Source organism: Poecilia reticulata, linkage group LG3 (genome assembly GCF_000633615.1).
Source record: "Poecilia reticulata strain Guanapo linkage group LG3, Guppy_female_1.0+MT, whole genome shotgun sequence".
In the NCBI taxonomy this organism is placed as follows: domain Eukaryota; kingdom Metazoa; phylum Chordata; class Actinopteri; order Cyprinodontiformes; family Poeciliidae; genus Poecilia; species Poecilia reticulata.
In genome coordinates, this window is record NC_024333.1 from 7,475,760 (window position 1) to 7,501,345 (window position 25,586).

A 25,586-nucleotide genomic window follows, 5' to 3' on the forward strand; every position below is an offset into this window, starting at 1 on the left:
TATATATATGTGTATATGTAGGTTTCCACCTGAAATGAGCAAAGCGAGCACGGGGCGAGAAACCCAATCGCAAACAAATCCCGCACGCCGAGACCCTCCGTTCTACACGCCAGTAAAAATCCGACGCTCACAGTCGTATTCAGATCAGCGGCGGGAGAGAAGGAGGAGCGGAGGAGACGGGTGACCCGGAGGCTTCGGATGAGGCGCGATTTGCATGCCCCGTCAATTCCCCCCGCCGCTCACCGCTATGCATAATTCATCCGTTTTTATTGACTGCATGGGAATTCTGGTAAGGTGACGGAGTGATACTTCGAAAGAACAAAAGATGACTGTCCTTTTCATGAGTGTCATCGGGACCGGCGCTTACGAGGCGTTCAAAGGACAGCTCCGCCGACCAAACACCCGCACCCTCCCCCTCCCGCCGTCTTTGCATACTGATATCTGGGGACGCCATCAATGACATACAGGACATTTATTTAGAATAAATGTTGACTGAACGGCTTAAAGCGTGGCATAATCTGTCAAAGTGTGGCAGGGCTTAATCTAAATAAACGCCGAGGTTGGCGTCCTTGGTAACGGACCTGCTGAGAGTTGACTGAATGTGAGAAGAGGGTGAGGACGGAGATGAAAAATTTAACTGCAACTTGGAGTACAACAACACACCAAGTGTTTTACGTTTCAAGTCATACAACAATATGCCAATATGCTATGACTGTGAAAAGAAGAAAAACCAAGTTCATCAGCTGTTAGCATAGATAATCATTGAATCTACACAAAAGAACCAATTCTGACAAATGAAATACTAAATGATAGATAACTAACATCAGTGACACTAATGTTAGTGTTTAAGTAACCATTTCTAGATCTTAAACTTTCTCATGAGCCTAGAGAAAACCAAACAGAGCCTCTCCCTGTTAGTGCCCAATCATAGTTCCATATTTCGACAACTGCTGTAGCAGCAAACATCTGAAATGTCTTTAGAGACACAATATGGATAAAAAAAAAAATACTAGAGATTTTAAAACACAAAATGTACTACCACTTACAGAGCTGCTGTTGTTGTATGTGTCTACAAACAAAAGAACAGTGCCAGAAACAGGAGGGATAAAGCCGAGGAATCAGCGGAAGACGCTTCGTGTAAGTAACTCTACTTTCTGTCAATACTTTCTGCTCATTTTCATCTTCTTTCATCACATGCATACAGCTCCAGCAACTCAACTTCCAAGGTTTGTGCTGTGCACCAAAGACTAATAAAACTATTCTTTTAAGGTTCTCCCTTTGTGCCTCTAATTCACTCTGCAGTGTTTGAACCGACGGCATCGTCTCTCTCCTACACGCCGCCTCAGAGGAGGGGAAAGGAAACGCAACGAGAACAAGAAAGAAAATTCCTCTGATATTCTCCTTAATTGCCACTATTATATTAAAAAAACAAAAACTCCAAAGAAACGTCTTGGAAATGGATTTGCTCCACTATCTGTTTGTGTTCTGACGGCAGGAGGCTTCCCGTCCTCTTCAATATGGCCAAGGTTTCCCTGGTAGTTCAGTATGCCTGCTAATTACCTCCACAGACACCCCAAGAGGGGAGGAGTATTCACACTGGATGTTATTTTCTAATTAATACAAGGTAGATTAATAAGGACCATTTTAGCCGGCTCCCTTTGGAGGTCAGAACACTTGCAGACAATCAGAGTCATTAAAAACGTTTAGCTTACGTAGCGTCGCGCTTTGAACCGTCAGCTCGACGGGCTAATGACATTCTCGCTCACGCCACACAGGAGCCACGCGGCTAACAATGTGACAACCTTACATTTAATTTCACTTAAGGCACAAATCCCCATCCAGAGATGTATTTAGATAAATGGGCCTCATTTCAAACCGTGTTTTTTTTTTTTTTTATTATTATTGACCCACCAAGTTATTATGCTGCAGAATTGACAAACTAGGGGTGAGGTAAACAAACTCCTTTCTTAATTGGTGAGAATCAAATTTCCCACGTTCAGCGCTATTCTCTCTGCGGACGTTGAGTCACACCGCCTGAGTTAATGAGAGCCAGAGGAGCGAGAGCACGCTCTGCCTCAGCTCTTTATTTGGGAAGCTTCTCGTCAGCTGGCGACCTGGCAGCACCGGTCTCCCAGATGAAGCGGCTCTGTTTGCAAATCTAACTCTCTCCCAGCCCGCCTCCTCTCTCCGACGTGAAGCTCTTGAGGGAAGCAGTGGCAGAAAAGCATTAACACCTCGGGGTGCAGGCGCCAGGACAAACCATTTAGCTTCTTTTTTTGGGGGGAGGCCAGAGGCAATGGGAGCAAAAGTGTTAGCACTGCTGCTGATTTTCAAAAACTATATTGAATGGAGCAGAGTCTGGCTGTAGACTAGCTGCAAGCTCTCACTGGGTACCGGTAGTTCTTATATAAGTGACCCTTAAATATATTTATACAAGAACGATAAAGTACAACACGAAGCCAATGCTGTTACTCAAAAACAACAAAACTCTAGCTACCTTTAGCTAATGTTTGGGGGACCCGTTCCCTCACTTTTGCCTTTTTTCACGGTAGCTAAACAGCGCCACAGTCCTCTCACATTTGCCAGAGTGGTTGTGAGGTTTTTATTGTTATTATTATTAAAACAGGAAGGATTTCTTGTTTTATAAAATGTGGGAGAAAAGGTCAATATTGTGTCAGCAGCACTTTTAGCCAAATCAAGTTTATTTCAATTCAGAAACAAACCAGTTCAAAGTGCTTTTTACTGCAAAAATATCATCCAGTAAGCAGTTATGAAACAAGCGACAAACATTACATTTTGTTAAATATCATCGTCACAATCATTAAGCCGATATACGTCCAATACGTTGATCAATGTTCCAGTTACTGCCAATAAAAGGCAGCTAAAACAGGTGAGGTTTCGCCTTAAATTAAAAAAATTCAGTGTTTCAGCAGTTTTGAAGTTTTCTGGACGTTTGTTCCAGATTAGAGGAGAATGTTAATTGCTCCTCTAGAAGATGAGAAGCAAAATATTTTTCCAAGGCAAACCTGAAGTACTCCAGATGGTCTGCAGTAGACGGTTCTTTTCAGGCCTTACACTTCTTCTTTGAACCTCTTATTTTTTTAAAACTACACACAGCACAAAATATGTGATTTTGAGTTAACAAATTTGGATTCTGTCTTTTCCAACACATGAAAATTAACAAGCTTTTCTTTGTTCACAGGACTTTTCAGGCTAACTTACTACTAGCTCATATAATTTTGTGCTCAGTGAGAAACACTGGACTTTTTTCTTTTTTGCATTGTAATTTTTTTGTGCCTGACTTTCTGATCACAGCCTGATAGAAATTTGAAGAGGGAAAGACTAAAGCAAATTAGGAGGATTTGCAGCGCTTGCTAGCAACCAACAGATTAATCCAGGACGTTACTGTTAAATATTGTCTTTGCTGCTGCATATCAAGCTGTTAGAATATGATGACAGTCATGAAACTGCCTTATAGGCACAATGTCTTCAGTCAGAGGCCTCTTCAGATTCGTTGCAACACAAATATATAACCAGAAATCCTTCCTGTATGAGTTGCAGCAACATTTAAATGCCTTTGGCATGAACAATATCTTTTTCTTTTATTGAATTAAAACGAATATAATTGCCACAGTCCTGCTGGCCATTGTGATCACAAACCCGTGCAATTCTGACTCATTTGTATTTTCCTTTGCTACACTTTGCCTATTGCTCTTTTTCAGCTTCAGGATCTCAGCCAATAATAACACGTATATCGAGTGTGAGCATCAACGCCAGTAAAAGATGATCCAACATGCATGGCATGCACCGCACTAGAAATATAATATCTTATCTAAAATTGCATTGAAGCGCTCCTTTTGCAAAAGTGTTATTGCACAACATGGATGTTGCGATAACAACTGTAATTTGATATATTGTGTAACTCTACTGGCAGGTATGTTTAGTTTTATCTCTGCTGGTGTAGCAGAGACACTTTCAGGAATGGTATCAACAAAATAACTATTTATTTTTGTCCTGCAGAACCGGATAATTGCAAAAGAAAATTTAACAACTGTCTTTATAAAATCAATTAGGTGTTAAAATGTACATATTGCTTCATACCTTTCCTCCAGCACTTTGTCTCCAAACATCCAGCGGATGTGAGGTGGGGGGTAACCTGTGGCCACACACGGCAGCAACACGCCGGCGCCCAGCAGCCTGGCCACAGACGCAGGCTGCACCAGGAACTCCAGCTTCCTCTCCACTCCGGGTTCTTTAGAAAAAAATAAACAATAAATGTTTAGGGTTAAAACAGAGGAGAAAAAAAAGAGAAGGAACTTAAAGTATGATTAGTGATAAACTTCAAAAGAAGCCAGGAAGGCTAAATCAAAATTAATTATGCTTCAAGTCTGAGTAACATCAGCAATAACAATAAAGTGTTTGTTAACAACCTGAGTCCATTTTTTTTTACAGCGTACAGCAAACAACCATAAAGACAGAACTAGGCCTGTCGCAATACTCAATAAATCAATAAATTTTAAAAAAGTTCAGTAATCTGCATGCTTTATTGTGTTTTTTGCTTCTTTCTCTTTCTACCAAAAGTTTTGCTTACAGTGACTTAATAATTAATTTTATTTGTTGTTTCTGTTGTTTGGCTCACTTATTTTGCATATTTAAAATGTCTTCCAGTTCCGGTGTTAAATGTTAATTACAACTTAAAGTTTATTGATCTCTGATGAGAATGTGTTCTCGCATCATTATCTGTCTCACAGAAAAATATCACAGTTTATCGCAATAAACTTGTGGGACAATTCATAGTCCAGCAAAACTTATTATTGTGACAGGCCTACACAGGACTAAACACTTTGTCCGTCAATCATTGCCTCTCATTGGAAACTTCTTCTTAGAACTATTTGGAAAATCTAATTTCCTCAAACGGTTTCATAAGGTCTCTTCTTACACGAATTCATCCGTGAGCAAACAAAGGACGCAGAATCCCACAGAGGTCTTATTGAAGTCAGAGTTACGGCCTCCAATATCTCCTCTGTGCCGGCAGGAGGTCTGGCTTTTAACAGCACAGTAAATAAACCTTCTGGAGGGGCAGGAGGAGACCCTGCCTCGCCGGACTTCAGCGTCCTTTTGTGCTACAAGTGAGTTACTGTTGCATCAATTCAACTTAATGGGAATCAGTCCGCTCCTTTTAGCATTAAGCCAGTTCTCAACCTGGTTAGACGGGCATCTTCGTGCTAAAAGTAATGAGCAACATAAAGGGAACACAATTAGATTTCTGTAATTGAACAGTAAAACTGGAATGTAAGGTTGCAAAGAAGATTAAAAAAATGCATAAATCAACAAAAGGCTAAACATTTCAATAAGAGAGGATAGGTAAGCAATAATGTATAGCAGGGTTTCCCTCAGTGTATTATAAGCCTGGCGGGCCACCAGGCTTTTCTTGCATCCCCACCAGGCTAAGCATTGATCATTTATGTATTGTAATTTTTTTATGTACACCAGAAACAGTGACTTTGGTACAATGGTTGGAAACACAGTATGGTCCTTATGTGAACACGTAGGCAGGCTGCAATGTCTGTACCGGTCTACACGCCAACAACTTCAGCAGATAAAGTGACGAGTCACGCATAAAGGATGAAAAACGTTTGGGTGCTTTGATTAGTACGAATCAACTGAAGTGCAAACAACTTGACTGATATTTCTTTTACTTGTATTTTTCTAATGTTTGCCATTTTTAAGACGTTATAGTTGGCGTTTAGTATTGTTCATAACGTCTTTCAATAACATGCAATTAGCTAGTGATAGCTAGTGATTTTCTGGGGGAAACCCTGCGTACATCACAGTAAAAAGGATAAAAGCTGCTGTTTAGGACTGATTCTCAGAGTTGGACTGCACCTGGGATGGTCTGCAGCGGGGCCTCATCGCTGGACTTGGAGGAGCCCACGTTTTCCACGACGCAACGATAGAGGCCGGCGTCCGTCTCCGAGGCGTTGCTGATAACGAGGGCCCCGCTGGGTAGCTGGATCAACCTGTCACTCAGCTCCAACGCCTCCTTGTCCTTCTCCCAGCGCGTGAACGGAACCAGGTCCGAGTTGACCTCGCACGCCATCACCTGACTGTCCCCGACGTGGACGGAGGCCGCCGACGGCTGGCTGGCGAACCGGGGAATCCCTAAAGGACGGGAAGAGACAGAAAAAACAGGGTGAACGAGATTTATTGTGTACCAAGGGAATCTAGACAGACTTTGTTTCCCGCTGTTATACAGCAGCGACTTTCTGAGCAGGTTTCTGTGTAATTTCACTTTCCAGCAGGAGAGTTCAAGGTGCTTCACTCTGAAAGATTTTGGGTGGCCGAATTCTAGAACTGAGCAAATCTGGAGTAGTTGGTCACTGCAGATGGATGCTTTTTTCACCTTTAAGGCTATTTTGTTTTACATGAAATAACATCTTCTTAGAAGTGGGGGTACTTTGATTAGGATGAAACAACTGAAATGTAACGACGGCACTTGACAAAATGAAACAAGGCACTTTGAAATGATTGTTGTTGAAAGGTGCTATACAAATAAAATTTGATTGATTGATGATTGATTTGTATAAAAGTACAATATAGATTCCCATTTATCAAAGTTCTTGCATTCATCTTAATTTTGGAGAAACTACCATAACTACTTATCTGCTTTCACTCAAGAGCAATGCTTACAAGCCAAATAAGAAGAAAAAAAATAAATCAATGATTAAAATGTAGAAAATGTTGGCCTGTCTTACACTAACCCAATCTTTGTTTTTTGTATGGACAATGATCTGTTTTCTGTAAAAAATAAAAACAAATTTCAATAAAATGGCCATTTTTTAAGTTTATTATTGAGCACATGAAATAAAGGCACAAGAAGTTTATTTTAAAAAATGGAATAAAGATGTTGACATTTCTGTGGCCCCTCATGCTTTCAAATGAGTGATTTTGGGTTTTTTGGCTTTTATGGTTTTATGGATTATAGACGGATAAACAGTGAACGGATGAATATTAAATTGGTCGGATGGGCAAGAAGTGGACAGCTGAATAAATGGACATATAAAAGAAAAGATGGACGGACAGGCGGGTGTAAGGAAGGTAAGATGGATGGATGGATGGATGAATGGATGGATGGATGGATGGATGGATGGATGGATGGATGGATGGATGGATGGATGGATGGATGGATGGATGGATGGATGGATNATGGATGGATGGATGGATGGATGGATGGATGGATGGATGGATGGATGGATGGATGGATGGATGGATGGATGGATGGATGGATTGATGGGTTTGTTGAAGAATGAAATTAGGAATAGTCTTAAAATATTGTATCTATTTCCATAACCATTCATATTCAAACTTGTAGGAAAAAAAAAAAAAACAGATGGATCCTTGAACTTGACAAAGGATTCCACTCAGGCAGAAATTAATTTAAATAACAAAAACAGAAATATGCTAAAAAATGAGAAACAAATCCTTCAGTTCATATTCAGAGCACCGTCTCCAAAACCACGGAGGTCAAGAAGTCAGCGCTGACCTCCTGCGGGCTCATTTAAATGCACTGAAAACCCTCAAAACAAACAGTAGCAACCATGGCTAATGCTAATTAGCCACGCACAGACATGGACACACAGCAATTAAAAGATAAAAAAACTTTGCATTTGAAGGCGTCAACCAACGTTCCTTTAAAACAAACCGCGGCCAGAGAAGAAACCAAACAGTGTGGAAGACGGCAGCAAAAATAATAATAGTAATAAAAACGTCCGTCCTCCGTTTATTAGCCAAGCAGAGGAACGAACCTTTGTTTTGGGAAGTAAAGCAGGCCTCTCAATCAAGTGTGAAAAGAAAACCGTGCTGCGTTATTACCCAAGGAGAGGCTCTCGAGTTTTTGAGCCGACCACGGTCGTCTCCTTGGCAACGTGCGCGAGAGAAGCGGCGGGATTAAGCCGCGTGGCTGCGGATGAGAGGAACGGCGGCCGCGTTTTGGCGGAATGTTCATCTGCTCGCAAATGCAACTTTGTCTCCTGTAACTGTGCTTTGATGCAGGAAGTGATGCTGAGCACTTGCTGAGTGATGATTTGGTGTCTGCACCCCCAAACATCCCCCCCGGCCCCCAACACCTCTCTGGAGCAGACATCACTCTGAATCCCTGCCAAGAGTGGCTCCAGGGTAAATTACACTTTCAGATAAAGCCCCCCACCACCACCCCGCTCACTCTCTCCCGGCTCTGGAGGACGTGTGCAGCTTCTCTGGGTATATCTCAGCGCGGCAGTTCGACTAATATGGGCTTTTCTGATGCCAGGGTCTGATAGTTTTGTGTCAGAGCTGCCAATCACCTTGCTGCATAATCACGTCGGCGAAGAACGACCTGAATTATTTAGATTGGAGACGTTCGCGCTTTTTTTCACTGGATCGAGTTATTGTTCGAGGTCAGCAGATGCAGCGCGATCCTCCCGTGGATTTAGAAGTCAACAGATCAAAAGTTTAAAGTGATTATCTGCATTTATTACTGTCACTACATGTCGCCTCAAACTGTTTTTTTATTGAAATTTTAAGGGATGGACCAACACGATAGCATAATCGTAGTTAAGACGAGGTAAACAAAACGCAGTCTAAAAATCTGAAAAATGCAGCGTGGAATGGAAAGCGTCTGAAACCTATTTGAAATTTTCATTGGTTTTATAACAGGTTTCAGGTCCTGACATAGATTCTCAACTGCATTTATGAGGTCTGAGCTTTGACTGGGCCGTTCGAACACATGTCGCTCTCTGAGCTGAATCATTCCTTGTAGCTCTGGCTGGATTTTTAGAATCACTTTCCTGTCTCAAAATAGTATTTTTTGTGAAACTGGGGCATAAGCAAAGCATCTCCACAGCATAATACTGCCACCACCATGTTTCACAGTGTGAGCTGCAGATCTCTGTATGAACCACTTCTTGGTTGCTACTCTGCTTGAGGTTCTCTTTTACCGGCCTGCACTGGATTATATTTAGGGGTATCAGAGTAAAACAGTACGCACACAAATGCATCCTATAATATTTGGGTTTTTATGTATGCTTCTTTCCGTCTACTTCACGATTATAAATTACTTTGTTAGTCTAGTAGTGCAGTGATCTGTAACCTGCTGCTCTGCTCTTCGGACCTTCCAACACTTTTATAATTTTGTTAAAACAGTGCAAAAATAACATAATATAAAGAAGAATATATATGACAAATGTATATCTTTTGGGGTTTTTTGTTTGTTTTTGTTTGGAATAAATTCTGCATTAAATTTCCAAAACAAGTATGAGAAATATGTGAAACAAAAAAAATCATTAATAATATAATAATAACAATAATAATAATATGCGGAAAAAGTTCCAAGGTATAAAAAGATTTTAGAAAAATAAAACAATTTCTTTAAAACACAAATTTTATAGTATATTTCAATGCTTTTCATAATCCTTTGATTACACACAAAACAGCCTTTGCTCTTATTGTTCAATGGGAAAATAAAGACAAGTAGCCATTCTTCTTAACAATAACATGGGATAATGCTCCTTAATGACACCACTTGCTGGCTTTAATTGCTAAATCTTTTGTACGGACAAAGAAGTCTTCCAGAAACAAAATCACCTTTGTGGAAAACTTTTAACGTCTTACTACGTCGCATTTCAGCCTAGTTGCTTCATGGGTGGGAGTTATAAAAATCTACCAGCAGAGACTGATGCCTCCTCCAGAGATCAAACGCTGCTGCGTCACGCCATCGGTTTAGCGCTTTCTGACCCGGTCGGCGGTCTCTCCGCCATGTTTCCAAATCGACTAACCCTTTGTTCCTCCAGGCTCATCTCGTCTCTCTGGGCTGCGCTCATCAGGCGTGCAGACGTGCGCAGAGCTTGGCTCTGCTGTTCAGTGGCAGCCGGTTTAATAAAAGTGCTGCTACGAATGTACTGTGTGCTAAACTGTACATCAGCACATTAAGCTGAGGTCAAGACAGAGAGGGAGGCAGAGGGGGAGAGGGGAGCGCCGAAGCCAACGCCATCGATTCCAATTAATCACAATTCTCCATTTAAATCGACTGGGCTGGGAGCTTCATTTTCCACGTCCTGGCTCAGCACATCTATTGAACAGAAGTGCTGTGCTGCCAATCTCCAGTCTTATCACCGGGGTGTGAAGGAACCAAATAACTCCAGCAGAGCCGGGTAGTCTCTGTGGTCGAAAGGGAAGGGACGAGGAGAGTTCACCAGGTCCTCTGTTCGCGTGAAAAGCAACGGGACGGAGGCAGAATTCAATGTTGCCAAAGTCACCAGTGAATTTCTCCAGGATGTAAAGTGTTGGGTCTGGTGAGGGTGGAACAAAGGGTATGGAATCAGATGTTAGCCGTGAGATCTTCCTGCGTGGCTTTGTCTGCGGAGCATATAATCATATGCTAATGAAGCAAAGTGTCCGTCACTGGATGAAGATTAGCAGAAAGGAGAGACGCTACAAAGCGCAACCGACCAGCATAATGCCTGTATACCGCCGCCTGAGCGCAAACACGAGATACAATAACACACAGAGATAGACATGCACTTAGAGCGGCTCCTACTGTTCTTAATTAAAATCAGGTATGGAATAAAAATGAGCAGATTAAAGGAATATGCGTGAGGCTTTAGGGATTTCCCCCGAGATCCAACTGAACTGGTAACTGACTGCATAACGGTTTCCTTTCACCTCGGATCTGCTCTGTGTTACGTATTTTTCTACCAGAATCAGAGTGGATAATTAAAAAACAAAACAAAAAAGTCAGGTATATATTTTTAAATGTGCACAGGGGATTTTGTTGCGTATGCAAAGTCTGGAATGATTTGAGAAAGAAAAAAAATTAACTTTTTCTGGTGCAAAAATATATTATGACGTATGAGGAAATACTATCCAGGCAACCAGGAGATATTTGACAGATAAAAGTCGGAAAGAATCAACTAAACGGAGCACTTCCAGGCTCTTTATAGAGGCGGATTTTACCCATTAATTCAACATTTTCTATTAACATATAAATTACCCGGTGGGACTAATTAGACGGAAATTAAGCATGCATTATTTTTTTCTTTCCCCTTTCAAAAATTAATTTGTTGATGGATTTTATGTAAATATTTACTATCACATGTGCTGCCAATATCTTCCAACTCTAATTAGATTAAGATTTAAAAACATGCTAAAAATCCATACATGACGCAAACCTGTAAATTACTTCCTATGTCAAATTTAGTCAATTCAACATAGAAAAAATGAGCCGATTCTTACTCTTAAGGAGCTCTTGATTTCTACGAAATCCAGACATCAGTGGTGAAAAGCTGCAAACGCTGTGAGATGTAAACACCAAGCACCGAACTGAGTTCACAACTGGAGGCCTTGCAGGAAGCCGGATAAGTGTAGCAATCCAAACCACTCGGATGAAGACTCATGCAAGGATGTTTACTGCTTATAAATGTCAAAATTCAAGTTTCGATGTTGTGTTAAGTTTAAACTCGAAGTTTGTCTGAGCTAAAACGTTGGAAATCACCAGGCCATTTCAAAAGGCACCGTCTAAAAATATATATGTTGCAAAAATATGGTGCAACATATTTGTTTTAGTTATGCAAAAAATGGAAAAAACTGTGGATATGATATTTTTTTCATTCTTTATCTGCATAAATCATAAAGATTTTTTTTTTAAGAAAGGAAAAAGCTTGGGTTGTTCGATTTTGACTCAACATACACACCTGGTAGTAACTCTAGTCATGTAGAGCAGTGGTCCCCAACCCCTGGGCAGCGGACCGATACCGGTCCGTGGACCAATTGGTACCGGGCCACGCAAGAAATAGTAAAATATTTCCATTTTATGTATAATTTGAGTCTGGAGGATCTTTTATTTTGAAAATCCTTTGATCGGATTCTCTCGGTTACTTGCACGCCAACACTGAGCCCACAAGCAGCAAAATGAGTAGGAAACAGATCAGGTGTCTTTGGAAAGTTTCTTTGCAAAGAGGAAAAGGCCCAGAGAAGAGACAGGAGAATGGATTTATCTCGGACCGGTAGGTGASTCCCACATTACAAGCCGCTCTGCGTAACATGTGGCGACCGGCTGCTAATGAGGCAATGAAACTTCAAACTGCTTCACCATGTAGAGACCAAGCAGGCTGTGCATATAAGCAACACTTCGGGTGTTATCGTCTCCCATCACTCCCAGATTGGACCGTCTCATTGCAGAGAAACAAGCTCAGGGCTCCCGTTAGTCACCATCGTGAGTTAAAATTTTCACAAAAGTAAAATGTTCGTTTTTGTGGCGCATTTGTATCTTATTTTGAAGGGATATATAAACGTTACCATAGCGATCAAAGTCAGAGAGCATTTGGGCAGTGGTCGAGAGGAGATGAGTAGAGCTTGTGAGTCTTAAGTCTGGTTTAGATGACAAGATTTATGAATTGTCGGCCGATTCTCCAAACCTCTGTGACCACAGAGCTGATAAAAGTACAACAGGTTCCATCGGTTCGTGTCTCCAGCCACATGGCACATGAACCGATTCCAGTCATGAACATCCCGATATCAGAGGATAATCCAGTAAAACCCCCAACATAGCATACAGGAATTTAGAATAACCAAACACGGATGACGATGTAGAAACAATAGTGATAATTTGTCGACTAATTTTAAGAGATAAAAGAAACAAAAAGAAATACAGTTAACATTTTTAACTGAATAAATGTAATAAACATATATAATAATGACCTTAACATATAATAATAAACATTTCCACATATCATCTCCGATATCCGGACTCTCAGTTGCGCGATATGTCAGCTGTTTGGGATTCAAGACAACCCAAATCGGGCATATTCAGGTTCTGGCGGGAACACAAACATGCAGAAGCCTTATCTGACGGTGCAACACACCCAGTAAGGGATCACTGCTATAGAGGAATTAAATATCATAACTCTTCAAAGAGTAGTTGTGGATGGTGATGCTGTGGGCAGGAAAGATCTCCAATAGTGGTCAGTATTATACCAGCGAACTGAAGAAACCTCTGACTGAAGACTGTTTTTGTGTCCGTCTCATAACTGTCGTCTCATGCTACCAGCCCAATATCCAGGCAGTAGAGCCGATATTCTGCAATTCTCCTGGATGACCCAGTCAGACGTTAGCAGCTCTGCTAACCCACCTACTTTGCTTTTGCTGTTCCTCATTAAATCTGGGGTGCCTGGTGCTGTGCTTCGTTACATGCGACCCAGAGGTCGCGTTAACGGAATATTTTCCGTATTTGACCGGTTATTTCTTTAAACGACAGGAAAATTTAAAGCCCGTCGGTCATTTGACAGGTTATAATTAACACCCTCATGCAGGACATGATAGACTTTACGCAAAGAGTTCATCGCAGAGGCAACTAAAATCAATCAATAAAAGAATCCTTTCTGAATATCATCTCATTGTAACATCGTAACATGCGCAGTGTGCTGTGTCTGCACAACCAATGGGGACGCGGCTCTGCCACTGCAAAGAATTGAACTTAACTCATCCTGCGGCTTTAACAAATGTAGCTGGAGACACGTGACCCTCCAGCGCCCAGAAAGAGAGCGGCGCTCAGAAGCGCGGCAGACTAACATCTGTCAGTTTTGGGAAAGTGAAACCACACACAAAAAAATCCTCGCACGCCAGGGTAAAAAACAAAAAGTTCAATGAATCGGTTTGGTTCAGGCAGATCCAATTGCCCGATATACCAGCACAGATTTCTCTGCAGATGCGGCCAGGAGGAATTTGTGAAGCTGTGCGTTCAGACCCTATCAGATGAAGTGCTGGTAATTTAAGTGGAGTCGTTTAATTTTCTTTATTATAAGTTATTGGGGCCACAGTCAGTGGTTTTTGTCACTATGGAGAAAAAGTTAGATGCATTTATCTGCTCTATGTGTGATGGGATCTGGATTCAGGTTCAACTAGGTGAATATTAACTAAACCGCATAAATATGCGACTAAATAGCCTATGTTAATATGATTATAATTTGACAGATAAAAGTAGAACATGACCGATTATTTAAAATCCTGTCGGTCAAAATGACGAAGAATAAAACAAGTCTAGCATGACCTTTGATACGACCTTACATCCACCCCTCCCCCACGGGCCGCAGCAAAATTTTCAAGTTTTTACCGGTCCGTGGTAATAAAAAGGTTGGGGACCACTGATGTAGAGCATATGACTGCTGAATTTTTTTGTGATTTTGAAACCTTCACTACCTTGAATCAGATAACATAGTTACACCCAGTGAGAATTCGCAAGCATTCATAATTTATTTACTTAAACTAAAGAAAAAAGATCTAATAATTGACACATTTTGTATTTTTTTTCTAATCTAAGATGTATTAAATTTGGGAAATGAAGAAATAATCTCTGCAGCAAAGAGTAAGTAATCACACTTATAGTATATTTCCTTTTAGACTGAAAGGTTTACCACCCAAAATGAATTCTAATGATAAAAGACCATTCTATCGACCTTAAATGATTTGGGGCTTTTTGTCAGGCCACTGCCATTAATGGAAACGGTCTCGTCTCCAGTTTTGACATTTAGTGCTCCTAAACAATTAGGAAGAAACAAATCCCAGAGGAGAGCAGTACGCCAGAAAGGCCCTCCTGTCACGCATCCATTTATTGCTCCCCGTCTCCGCCTCGCTCAATCCAACAAATTCACGCTCATTCTCCGGGGACTATTGAAAGTCATTGGGAGAAATGTGGGAAATCAATACCTGAAATTGAAGTACACAAGTCAGGCTGAAGAAAAGTGGGTACTCTTGAAAAGTAAATTAAAACCCTTCTTGTCAAAATAATTCCTGGAAGCACTGACTGTTACAAATGTGCTGGGAGCATAGACGCTGCGAGCGGGCAATCCGAAGGGTACAATAATAACACCCTTTTTGTCCTCCATTATCAACACAGCTCTTTCAGTTTGGCGACATGTCCACCCAAAGACAGATAATCGGAGTGTTGTGGGTGTATTTATGAATTTCCCAATAACGGACTGGGCCAAATGAAAGCTCTTCGGCCAGAGAAAATAGTCTCTTCAGTCAGAGAAGTCACAGGGTCAGCTCCAGTAAAAGTACTAGGTGTTGATGGTGTAGTTTCTACCACAAATATCTAATAGTGCCATTTAAAAAAGACAAAGCTGACTCACAAGTACATTTTTAGCAAGAACTAGGAGCTTGTTTTAAGTCAGTATTTTCTTAATATTGATTAAAAAAATACTACCAAGTGAAATAATCTGACAGTGGAAAATGATTTGTCCTTTTTCATCAATATTAAGGTGTTACTGACCCTCAACACTGAACTAGAAACTAGACCAAAAATACTTAAGATTTTGTATTTTTGCAGTGTTTTGCAGATTAGATGAATGGGAAAGTGAGAGATGGGAAAAAGCTAAAAATGTACTTTTCAAATAGTGTCTGAGTGATTAAAGTGTTTCCTCTTATATGCTCTGCTCTCTTTAGGTTTTCCACAGAATTTAGGATCTAGAAACTGAGATCAACATAGGAAAGAGGTCAACTTTTGTGTTTATTGTTTATATATCTTATATATTGCTCGCTCATGTTCACTTTTCTGATAATGGCCGTCATTGCTTCTAATTTAAAATGTTACTTCAAAGCATGACTCCATGCACTAAGATTATTAAGAACTTCAGAAAATAAACCGGCCCACAGCATCACAGATCTTCTTGACAAGAGGTTCTTCTCCAGTTATTTCACCTTTTGTTTTATGTCTGTTGGTAAAAAAAAACCCTCAGTTATTCTTATCTGACCAAAACCCACGATTTCCATTACTGACCTGACAAAGTTAGCAAGTTCTTCATATTTACGCTTGTTGTGAGCTGAGAGAAAATCCCCAAATACCAGGTTGTCATGTAGATGACTTCTAATGGTTGTTAAGGAGACTTGGCGATCCCCAACATCCCGCCCCATGATGCAGTTCTGCAGCCGAGTTTCTCTTTGGCTTCCATTTGACATCCTGCTCATTGTGTATCTGAACACATATTTGTATATTTGCCATCTATGCTATATTTACAGTCGATAAAGGTAAGTCTTGCAAATTGTGATATTTAATTAACATTTCTGATGGCGTCAAATGTTTAACATATTTCAAATGTTCCCTATTCGAATTTCATGAAACCCTTTTTTTATGGTTGCAGTTTTCTTTCTGGTAGCTGACTGACCAGCCAGCACTGGCAAATTGTGTTAGCATCGAAGAGGCTAACAGCTAGCATGCTTAGGCTGGTCAACTAGAATGGACACATTTTTGTTTGTGTGTGTTTTTTTTTTTATAAATAAATCTTTATTTAAAAAATGGTCAACATACATTGTCTTAAAGCCACAGGCACCACTCGCTTTGGAATTTATTCTTTTAACACTATTTACTGGAATGCAACTTGATATCAAGCATAAATATCACATATAAAACCTAAATGCTCAATATTATTAAAGCTATTATTATGTTTAGATGTTTTTTAGTCTGTGCATGCCAGCCTCTCTAATGCTAAGAACAACCAATCAGTGCTAATGGACAGCAGAGGGAGGAGGTATTGAGTGACTAGCCTAGGCATGCTAAGTCTCTCCTCTTCATTGCTAATGCGTAGCATCCTTCTTATTAGTCAGCCTTAGCCTCTGAGTTACCATTGGCTACAGAAAAGATTTAGTCTCGTGCAAAAACGCAGCCATTGCTGGGTGCACACGTTTTAATCTCCACCCTCATGCCCTGTCATACTTTTCAATTAAATAATTGAAAACATAAGAAAAGGACTACCTCCTTGCTACATTCCTGATCTTTTCAATTGATACACAAATGTTCCCTGTATATATTTGCAAGCCTCCATTCACAAGCACAAACATCAGAAATTAAGTTAGTGAACGCATTTCTTCTTAAATTTCCTCCACTGCATCTGCTATCAAACTTTAATTAGACTTCATTTTAAAACCTCCTGTAATACTTGGAGGCATTGCCTCCACATAAAAAAGCCGTAACACTGTTGTCTCCCAATCAATTTTACTAGTGGCTTTTCAGTGGTTGCATTTCTTAAGAGACAGGTTGTGCATGCTAAATGGCTCTGCAGCAAAAAAAGGAAGTTTGCTGTTGTTGATTTCGGTGTGTGGATGATCCCCTTAGCATTTATCTGCAATGTCTGAGTGGCACAAATGGCGGAAGGAGCAGCAGACATGTCTGACAAGTGATGCTGTGGCTGTTTCCTAAAATACACATACAAGCAGAACTTGATGCTTTCTTGTTTCAGTCAGAAAAAGAAATGTTTGCAGACTTTCCCCGACTGTAAAAGGCGTCGGCAGCCTTCATCCTGCCGGGAGGTGATAGGTGGGAGGTCTCCCAAGAACGACGAGAAGCAAAACAGGATTAATTAATGAATGTTGCATTGGAATCTATTAAAGAAGTCGCAGAGCTTATTCATCATGTATGATGCCTGACAGGCCTGACACACTGAGGAAATAATGACATGCAAAGGCCTGATTGTGTCATCTCAACCTATTAGTCTGTTACACCAGCAGGGCAGATGATGAAGAGTGACTGCGTTAAGTGGGTAACGCAATGTTGGGTAAAGCATAACACAGTCCAAGACAATGACTTGGAGTAGTATTAGCACCTCTTGAACTTTCAGATTTTGCCTTTTTTATGAGCCTAGATTTCAATGTATTCTATTGTGTGCGATATCCCAAACCAGGGGTGGACATTTATCGTATCGTTTATCATTTATCGTGACAAATGTGATCACGGTAATGACGATTAAACCATCCCCAAAACCATCTGTATTCTTGGGATTGTCAGTTTTACCAGTTTATCCATTGTTTGTTCAATAACAGCATCAATAAATATCAATACATTTGATACGCAGAATACATACTTTGTGTACCTAAAGTAGCGCATTAGGAATGTTTTTCAAGAGCAGTATTTGTGTTTGTGGGGTTATCACTGACATACATCACTCTAAAAAAGAAGTAGTAAATAGTCTCCGTGTCACTTATTTTAACAACAGTTCCACAAAATGCTGATAAAATTGGAAGTCCACATTGCCCACCCCTACTCAAAACAGAAGTGAAGTAAAGCTTCAGATCCAAACAGCTGTCTGACAAAATAAATAAACTCAAAGAAACTGGTGCCCTAGCACATCATGTAATAAAAAACCCGGAGGTTAAACACTAGCCTGATTGATCCATAAAGGCATGCATATTCTCTTGATACACAGCGGCTTGTGATCTCTACACACACACACGCACACCAGAGAAACAAACATAAGATGAATAAACAGCGTTCCACAGCAGTCACACAGGGAAGCTTGTTTTAACCACTGGGCTGTATAAATGGCTCTTGGGTGCAGGAGATGAGGGGAAGAAAAAAAAAGAAAAACATATCCTGACCTCAAACCGTGTCTGCGAAGGGAAAAAGTAAAAGCATCAGAGGCCAGCTGGTATCCAAGAATGACACACCATGTCAGGGTATATGAAACAGAAATTCACTGTTGAATACAAAGCTGCAAACAGAAGCGCACTGAAGCAGAAGTGGTGTGATCAAAGGCTTGATCCGCAGCCCAGCTGACTCCTTTAAGAGTGCTCGGCCTGAAACTCTCCGCAGGCTCTGCAGGAACGGGGAGGGAAGTTTGGGAATGCTAAACCACGCAACGTGCAGGCCAGATGTTGAACAAAGAGCGACCTTCCAAACATTTATGGCAATCAGGGGACTTGCTGCAGGGCGCAGCTGTAGTTTGGGAGAACAGCTGAGACGACAATTTCTCTCTTTTTTTTTTTATTATTGTGACTCGACTCAGACAGCGTAGAAAACCGCTCCAAATAAATGTCACCAAACAGTCTCTTTGTCACACTTGTTACAGCTGTGACAAGGAGCTCATTCACTGAGCCGAGTTTCAGAAGCCAGAGAGCGAAAGAGACGAGGAAAGGAACAATAAAATCCAACAATCAACGGAGTGTAAATGAGAAGTGACACATCGGGGTTGAGATTGTTGGCAACTCCTGATTACCTGTTGTGAGAACAGACAGGTGCTAAACCATGATGAAGGGTGACCAACAGATGCACCAACAACAAGACGAGGCTCACGGTTATCATATCTGCTTTTTGATTCGTTTCAGTTCCATAAACGTGTTTAATTAAATGTGCTAATCGTTGTGGTTTACATACATTACAGCAACATTCATGAATGTTGACAATTAAGACAACTTTCAACATATTTGTTTTATAACCAGCCTTCCATTTGGATTCACCAACCCTTTATCCACCAACCACCCAAACGACTTTTCTCTATATTTTGTCCGTCCGTCCGTCTCTTTTGTTCATGTTTGCATCTATCTGTTTGTCCAGCCGTCCATTCATCCATTAGAAGTTAGCATTTGCTCTAGAGCTAAAGGGTTATTTCACTTTTTGCAATTCATCAATCTCGTCTGAATTTGAACGCCTGTAATTTAAGGACATAGAAAAAAAGCAGGTCCAACCTGAAACTGATAATTATATCATGAAACAGATTTTTGTTTAGACTTTAGGACCACCATTAAAGTTAGACATGCATAGAAGTCCAAACAAAGGTCTAGTAAAAACCTAGACGGAAATATCCAGCACTGATTACAACTGCTTTAAAAGGCATCTTAAAGTTTATGAAACATTTACTCAGTTTGTAAAAGCAAAAGATCAAAGTTTTGTTTGATCAAAATCAAGATTTTTCTCAACCATTTATATCCACCTGTCCTGTCCTGTGAAAAATCCTATCTTTTGTCCCAGCGGCCATATTGGACGACAAGCCCCGTGTCGGATATCAAACCATGAGAGGAGTCTGAGGGAGGGGAACTTTTCACTTTTCAAGCCAAGAAGCGCTTTGGGACTAAACCTGTTTAACACCCCACGGTGTCTAACCGAGGAGCCCTTTTCATTAAAGCTAATTGAGTTGTAGCTGAAACAATACTGATTGCATTAGGACCTTTAATCATGTTAAAGTGTCTTATTTTATTAAAGGGAATTTGGCTCAATCTCGGGCCATTTTGGAGGCTAACCTTCGTCAGAGGTCGTTGCCAAGGGAGACCGTGGGAGCCGACGTTCCCAGGCATCCTCCCACAGATAAACGTGTGTATACACACACACTTTCCATCTCACCTCCCTCCTCTCTCTCCATTTCTTATCAGGTAGTGGGAGAAGGCTCGACTGAGCATGCTCCAGCATCACAGGTCTACACTTGTGTGATAATAAAGCAACTGTCAATCATGTCAAAGCTTGCAAAACTGACTTTCTCTCATCTTTCGCGAGGCGTTTCCTTCAGGTCAGACGACCTCCGACCAAAGCTCACCGGGTCACACAGATAAACGAAACAAATGCACCCCGTCCTGCTGTTGGCACCAGATAAATGGATGAAACCTCCTCACATGGCATCTTTCCATCACTCTGACCTCCTCCTTCCCTCCCGGGCGGATTCTAATTCCTCGCGTGATTACAGGACTCGACATCCATCCTCCTCTATCGGCCTTCCTCTCCTCCGTTCCATCTCGCACATTTCAGGGAGCTCTGGTCGCTAAAGAGGGACGGCGCGCGGCTGCCGGGTTTCTTATCTGGCCATGTTGCTGGCACATTTGAAGATGCTATCAGGGGTCAGCCCCCGTCGCTCTGTTTATGCTCCAGCCCCAGCAAGTGCAGCCTGACAGGAAATGAGATGGATGGAGGATGGCGGAAGAAGAAAATGGGAACATCTTCCTCAGCAGAAATGATGGAGTGAGGCGCAGACGGGGCAGACAGGCCTTATAAACATGTATAAAGGCGAGAGGCTTGTCCAAAGCCAGAGGAAAAACGGAGAACCACATCAGTGCAGTTATTTAGCCAGATAAATTTTCCGTTAACTCTGTTTGCAAGGTTTATTACTGATCGGTCGACATTCAAAGAAAAACCTTTACACTCTAAAAAGATTTTTTTTCTTTCTAAAAAACCTACCCATGGGTGGTCTGCTTCTTAAATATACGAGACCGTAGCTAAGGCAAGAAGATAAAAAAAAAAAACAGTCATTGCAAAAGTGAGATTAGAAGACGGAGGGCATCTAGATCTTGGCCGTGTGGGGAAACATTCCCCAGGATTTGGTGACCTTGGTTACAAGGAAATGCTCTGCAGACACAAAGAGGCAATCTTGCTGAACAAAAGGCATACATACTCTTAACTTTTTCATATTTTGTCATTTTGTTGATGCTTTTTTTTTTTTAAGTTAAAAGAGCTGACGGAAAAGTTTTACAAGCAAAAAACTCTGAAAAACACCTTTTATTCCGACAGATGAATGTTTTAAAGTCTTTCTGTTAATTATGACGATTTTCCATTCAGGTAATGAGAAGATCACATTTAAAATTAGAATATTTTATCAGAAAAACTATTTTTAAAACTGAAATGGCTTAATGAAAAGTATGTTTAATACTTCTTTAATGGTTATTTTAACAACGTAATTTTAATCCGAGACTCATCAGGAAGTATATTCTAATTTAATGAATTAGAATAATCGGATCTGGAGAAGTTGGGTTTCTACCTTTCAGCAGGTGGAGACCGTAAACATACAGCCAGAACTAAAATAGAATAGTTTGGATTAAAGGAGGTTTTTTTTGTGCTAGAGCAGCCTAGTCAAAGTCCAGACCTAAATCCAATTGAGAATCTGTGAAAACTTCTTCACAAAAAGTCTCCTTTTAGTCTCCTTTAATTGTTCCACACAAGAACAATTCAAATTGCCTGCCTACAGATGTGCAAACGATTGAAAAGCATGTATTCTCCTCCACGTAAATCCACGTCTCATGAAACCCCATTAAGATTTCTTAAAATTTGCAATGGTAACATCACTATCTCAGAATGAAAGTTCAAAGCGTTTAATTACCTTCCCAAGTGTCGGAAATAGGAGCACTTCATCAGGATCGGTGTAAATATTCTATAGCGTGCCTGATCATTTTCTTTGTGAACTCATATCCGCACATGAGCTAACCCGTTCATGTGAGTTCGTTCCTGTCTGCTCTGCAGAGTGGCAGCTTGAGAGCAGCAGATGCTTCCGAAGACACAGCTGCAGATGGAGGCGGTGATGTCGGTCGCCGTGGCCAGGAGAATTCATCATCGTTTACCTCGTCAAGAGGTGTGACGGCGTGGCAAATTTGCACTAGTTAGCAGCTCTTTCCCCCCCACCGCCGCCTCCACACACAAATGATCTGTTATCGGTTTGAAATTACCAATCAAAAACAATAGTGTTTCGATGTGTGTAAAATAAGTTGACAGCGGTGTAGATGATTCTGGAACATGCTGGATGTACATAAAGTGGTGCTTAATTTACAAATCTGAATACTTTCTATTAGAGCTGGACAATATGGCTGAAAAATCTATCACAGTATAGGTGTTTCATAACAGTCAATAACTTTCAGTATTGGTAACTGAGTAGTTCTTTTTAAATATCTGAAATATTGCCAAACTAGTGTCATGATGTTTCCTGTTTTATCCACAGTTTTACACTGTTTTTAATGTTTTTATTTATAAACAGTTATGAAGCACGGCAGCAAAATCTGAAACTGCTGAAATTTACTCAACAGGTTGTTGCTAGGTAACCAAAGCGTGAGTTAGTTGTTGATGCCACCAACCTTCTTAGCTGGCCATAAAAGGTTGAGCGGCTAAAGCCAGTCCTCTGCCTACATCTCCCAGAATGCTGTGCGGCTCTGCATCGGAATTCAGTGAATTTTCTCTATACATTGAATATCCTAACAGATGTACCATCTATCAATAATGATCATGTGCTTATTGTGATATATACTGTTTTTTATTTACTGCCCAACCATACTTTCTATGTTTTGATTTGGGTTATAAACATAAAAATGTCTGACCAAATTAGAATATAACAAGATAAACAACAAGTACACAATAACATTTAACTTATAAGTTCCATATTTGTGTATTGATGATGGCATTTGACAAAATGTAATGTTCATTGCTGGTTTCACAATTGGTGATTGCATGATGTTTTTATGACGTAAAGCACTTTGAACTGCCTTGTTGCTAAAATGTATTATTACAAACAAACTTGACACATCCGTCACAAATGTAAACCAAAGACAATTAAAAAAAGGTTGGCCCTTTTGTGTCTATGTGAGAATCTCTTCAGATGCTCCAGTGAACGTTGGTAGCGGCATTCACGGTGAACGATCTGACATGATCAGCGCTGCAAATCTGCCCGTGTAGACGTGAGACGCAACGCACCTTCAGAGTTCATTAGATACGTCTGGAGCAGAGGCAGATGCTGCAAATGACAGACCTAACAATCAGCAGCAAACACAGACATCAAATACAGCAAAGACGCTGCTGCGCATGCCGAACGAGCTGCTGAAGGGCGGGGCTTGCATCTGGATGTTGATCACAAACCGTGAAGCAACAACGCGCTCTGGTAACGTCATCATTCTCTCTCAGACTTTGAATTCTAATTTTTGTCCATTTAATGTCGATCTTTCTCTGTAAAACTGCATGAGTCAGGGCAATGGGTTCTGAAATGATCTCATCAAGATGAGTGAACAGGACAAAGTAACACCGAAGGCACTCTAATCAGATATTCAACACTAATGGAAGCGAATACAAAGGATTTCCAGAACATCTGGATGGCCCGGGAGAATGGTGTCGCCAATTACCTCGGTCCATCTGTGATGAAGAGCCCTCAGTCAGAGCAGGTGCCATAACGAGTGTCACCGAACAGAGTCAGAGTCTAATGGTTGGTAAACTGCACAAACAGATCGCCCGCAACATTAAAAACCACTGAGAGAAGAAATGATGAATGCTGATCTTATTATAATGCAACCCCGCCGGTTCAAAAAGGCACTAAGGGCTTGTTTTAATGTCCATATGTTGCGTGGATTAAAACCTTTTTATGCTACCCTGCAGCCACGGGTCGGTTCCCCATATTTGCTTACCTAAGATCTGGACAAGGGGGAAATCAGACGTCCCTCTACACCACTGGTCTCAAACGTCGGTCCTCAGGGGTCGGTGTTCTGCAACATTTAGATGTCATCCGCCTTCCAGTTGCGAACCATGGCTCCAGACTTCTAGGAACAGCTAGTCTGGCCAATGCCTTCCTGAACAAGTCTGCTCAATTAAAAGTTTGCCACAGTTTTTCCCCATTGTATTGGATTTCCAGGTAGAAGTTCAACTGGGCCATTCGGCGAACAGAAGGAGAAATCGTGAATGATAACGGCGATTTTCTGTGCTGCTTTAGAATTGTGGTCCGTCTGTAGTTTTAATAATGATAGCCGAGGAAGTGATTGGTCATGCTTCCAAATATTGAACATTAATGGCCGCCTCATTTGGCTCCACACTTCTCTTTTCGCATTGGAGGATGAATGTTTACAGCACAGGCAATTTCCAGTAAGTCTCATAGCGTAGAACTGGTGCAGTACAGATGTCAGAGGCAAATGTTAGCGACTGTGTCAAACTTAAAAGCTCAACAGAGTCCAAACCTCCAGGAAGCAATCATTTCTCAATAGCCAAGAGTCCTGACCCTCTGGTTGAATCCTAATCAAGCAATAAAATGCACAACAACCTTTAAAGACACCATTATACTTCCTGTGGTAATCACAGTGAGACTGATCGAAGTCTGAGTCGCCAAAAAGGCACCTGATTTAGAAGCTGCTCTTTGAACTTGAAGAGGGCCAGTCATTAAATATAAAATGGATAATACAGGAAGAGAAGACTAAGAGACAGATTTTATGTTCTCTTTACTTCAAAACACAACTCTTACAAGGAAGCGCTATTTACCCAGGATGCTTAGAGGTTGCATTTAAAAAATTTTTATAAAAAACTGGTGAAAAATGGGTGTCTGAAGCAACTTAATTATAGCTAAAACATTTGTCATGTGCTCATAATTAAAGTAATTAGGCGGAAAATTCTCAATAGCTCCTTTCAGGAACGACTTCAAAAACTTGTGTTCGTGCGGCTAATTACTAACTGTTAATTAACATTTGATCACAGAGCAGAAGTAAATTTGCTCCAGTCGCTGTTTGTTCATGATCCTTTGTTTCTTTTGTCTTGTTTGGGTCAAAATGTGTGAAGTCAGGAGGCCCCGACTTGGGTTCCTGCATAACATTAAGAACGTGTCCTAATAAGAGTTGAAGTAAGAATCAGTGAAAAGAAAATCTTAATCATCCAGATCCAGACTGAAATGTGGTCCAGGCCCTGAAAATAATTGTTTATAACTACATACAAGTCTGTCAATATACATCCAAAGATTAGGTACAACATTATCACCATGAGTCTAATAGTGTGACGGTGATTTGACTCCAGTAGACTGGCTGAAAGTGTGCCAACAATTAGGAGGTCAAGCCCACATTTCACAGTCATCGTCGTTGTGCTCCTCGAAATGTTGCTAAACCATGTTTGCTTTGTGCCAGTGTGCATTTAGAGACTAAAGTGATCTGTTACTATGTAAGGTTGCATAATAGAAAAACACAAAATATTGGTAATGACCAATGTTGGTTACTTTTTAACTTATTGTATCTGTCTGAAAAGTAAAACTGGGCCAATGTTACCAGTCGATACTGATTTCAATCTTTTTGCCATTTACGTT

The 25,586-nt window shown here is 40.8% G+C and overlaps 1 protein-coding gene across 18 annotated transcripts in view; it reads right to left on the reverse strand.

The window, feature by feature from the left end:
* neo1a (neogenin 1a) overlaps positions 1–25,586 on the reverse strand; it is a 210,264-nt gene that overhangs the window by 89,760 nt on the left and 94,918 nt on the right. For 17 of the 18 annotated variants that reach the window (XM_008404716.2, XM_008404713.2, XM_008404711.2 and 14 more), the window contains exons 3-4: positions 5,887–6,162; positions 4,102–4,252 (exon numbers count right to left, since the gene is read on the reverse strand). In XM_008404716.2, the coding sequence (XP_008402938.1) occupies positions 4,102–4,252; positions 5,887–6,162 (427 nt within the window). Of the gene's footprint in view, positions 1–4,101; positions 4,253–5,886; positions 6,163–7,805; positions 7,890–25,586 lie in introns of those variants that run through there. The other variant, XM_008404726.1, reaches the window with a different exon arrangement.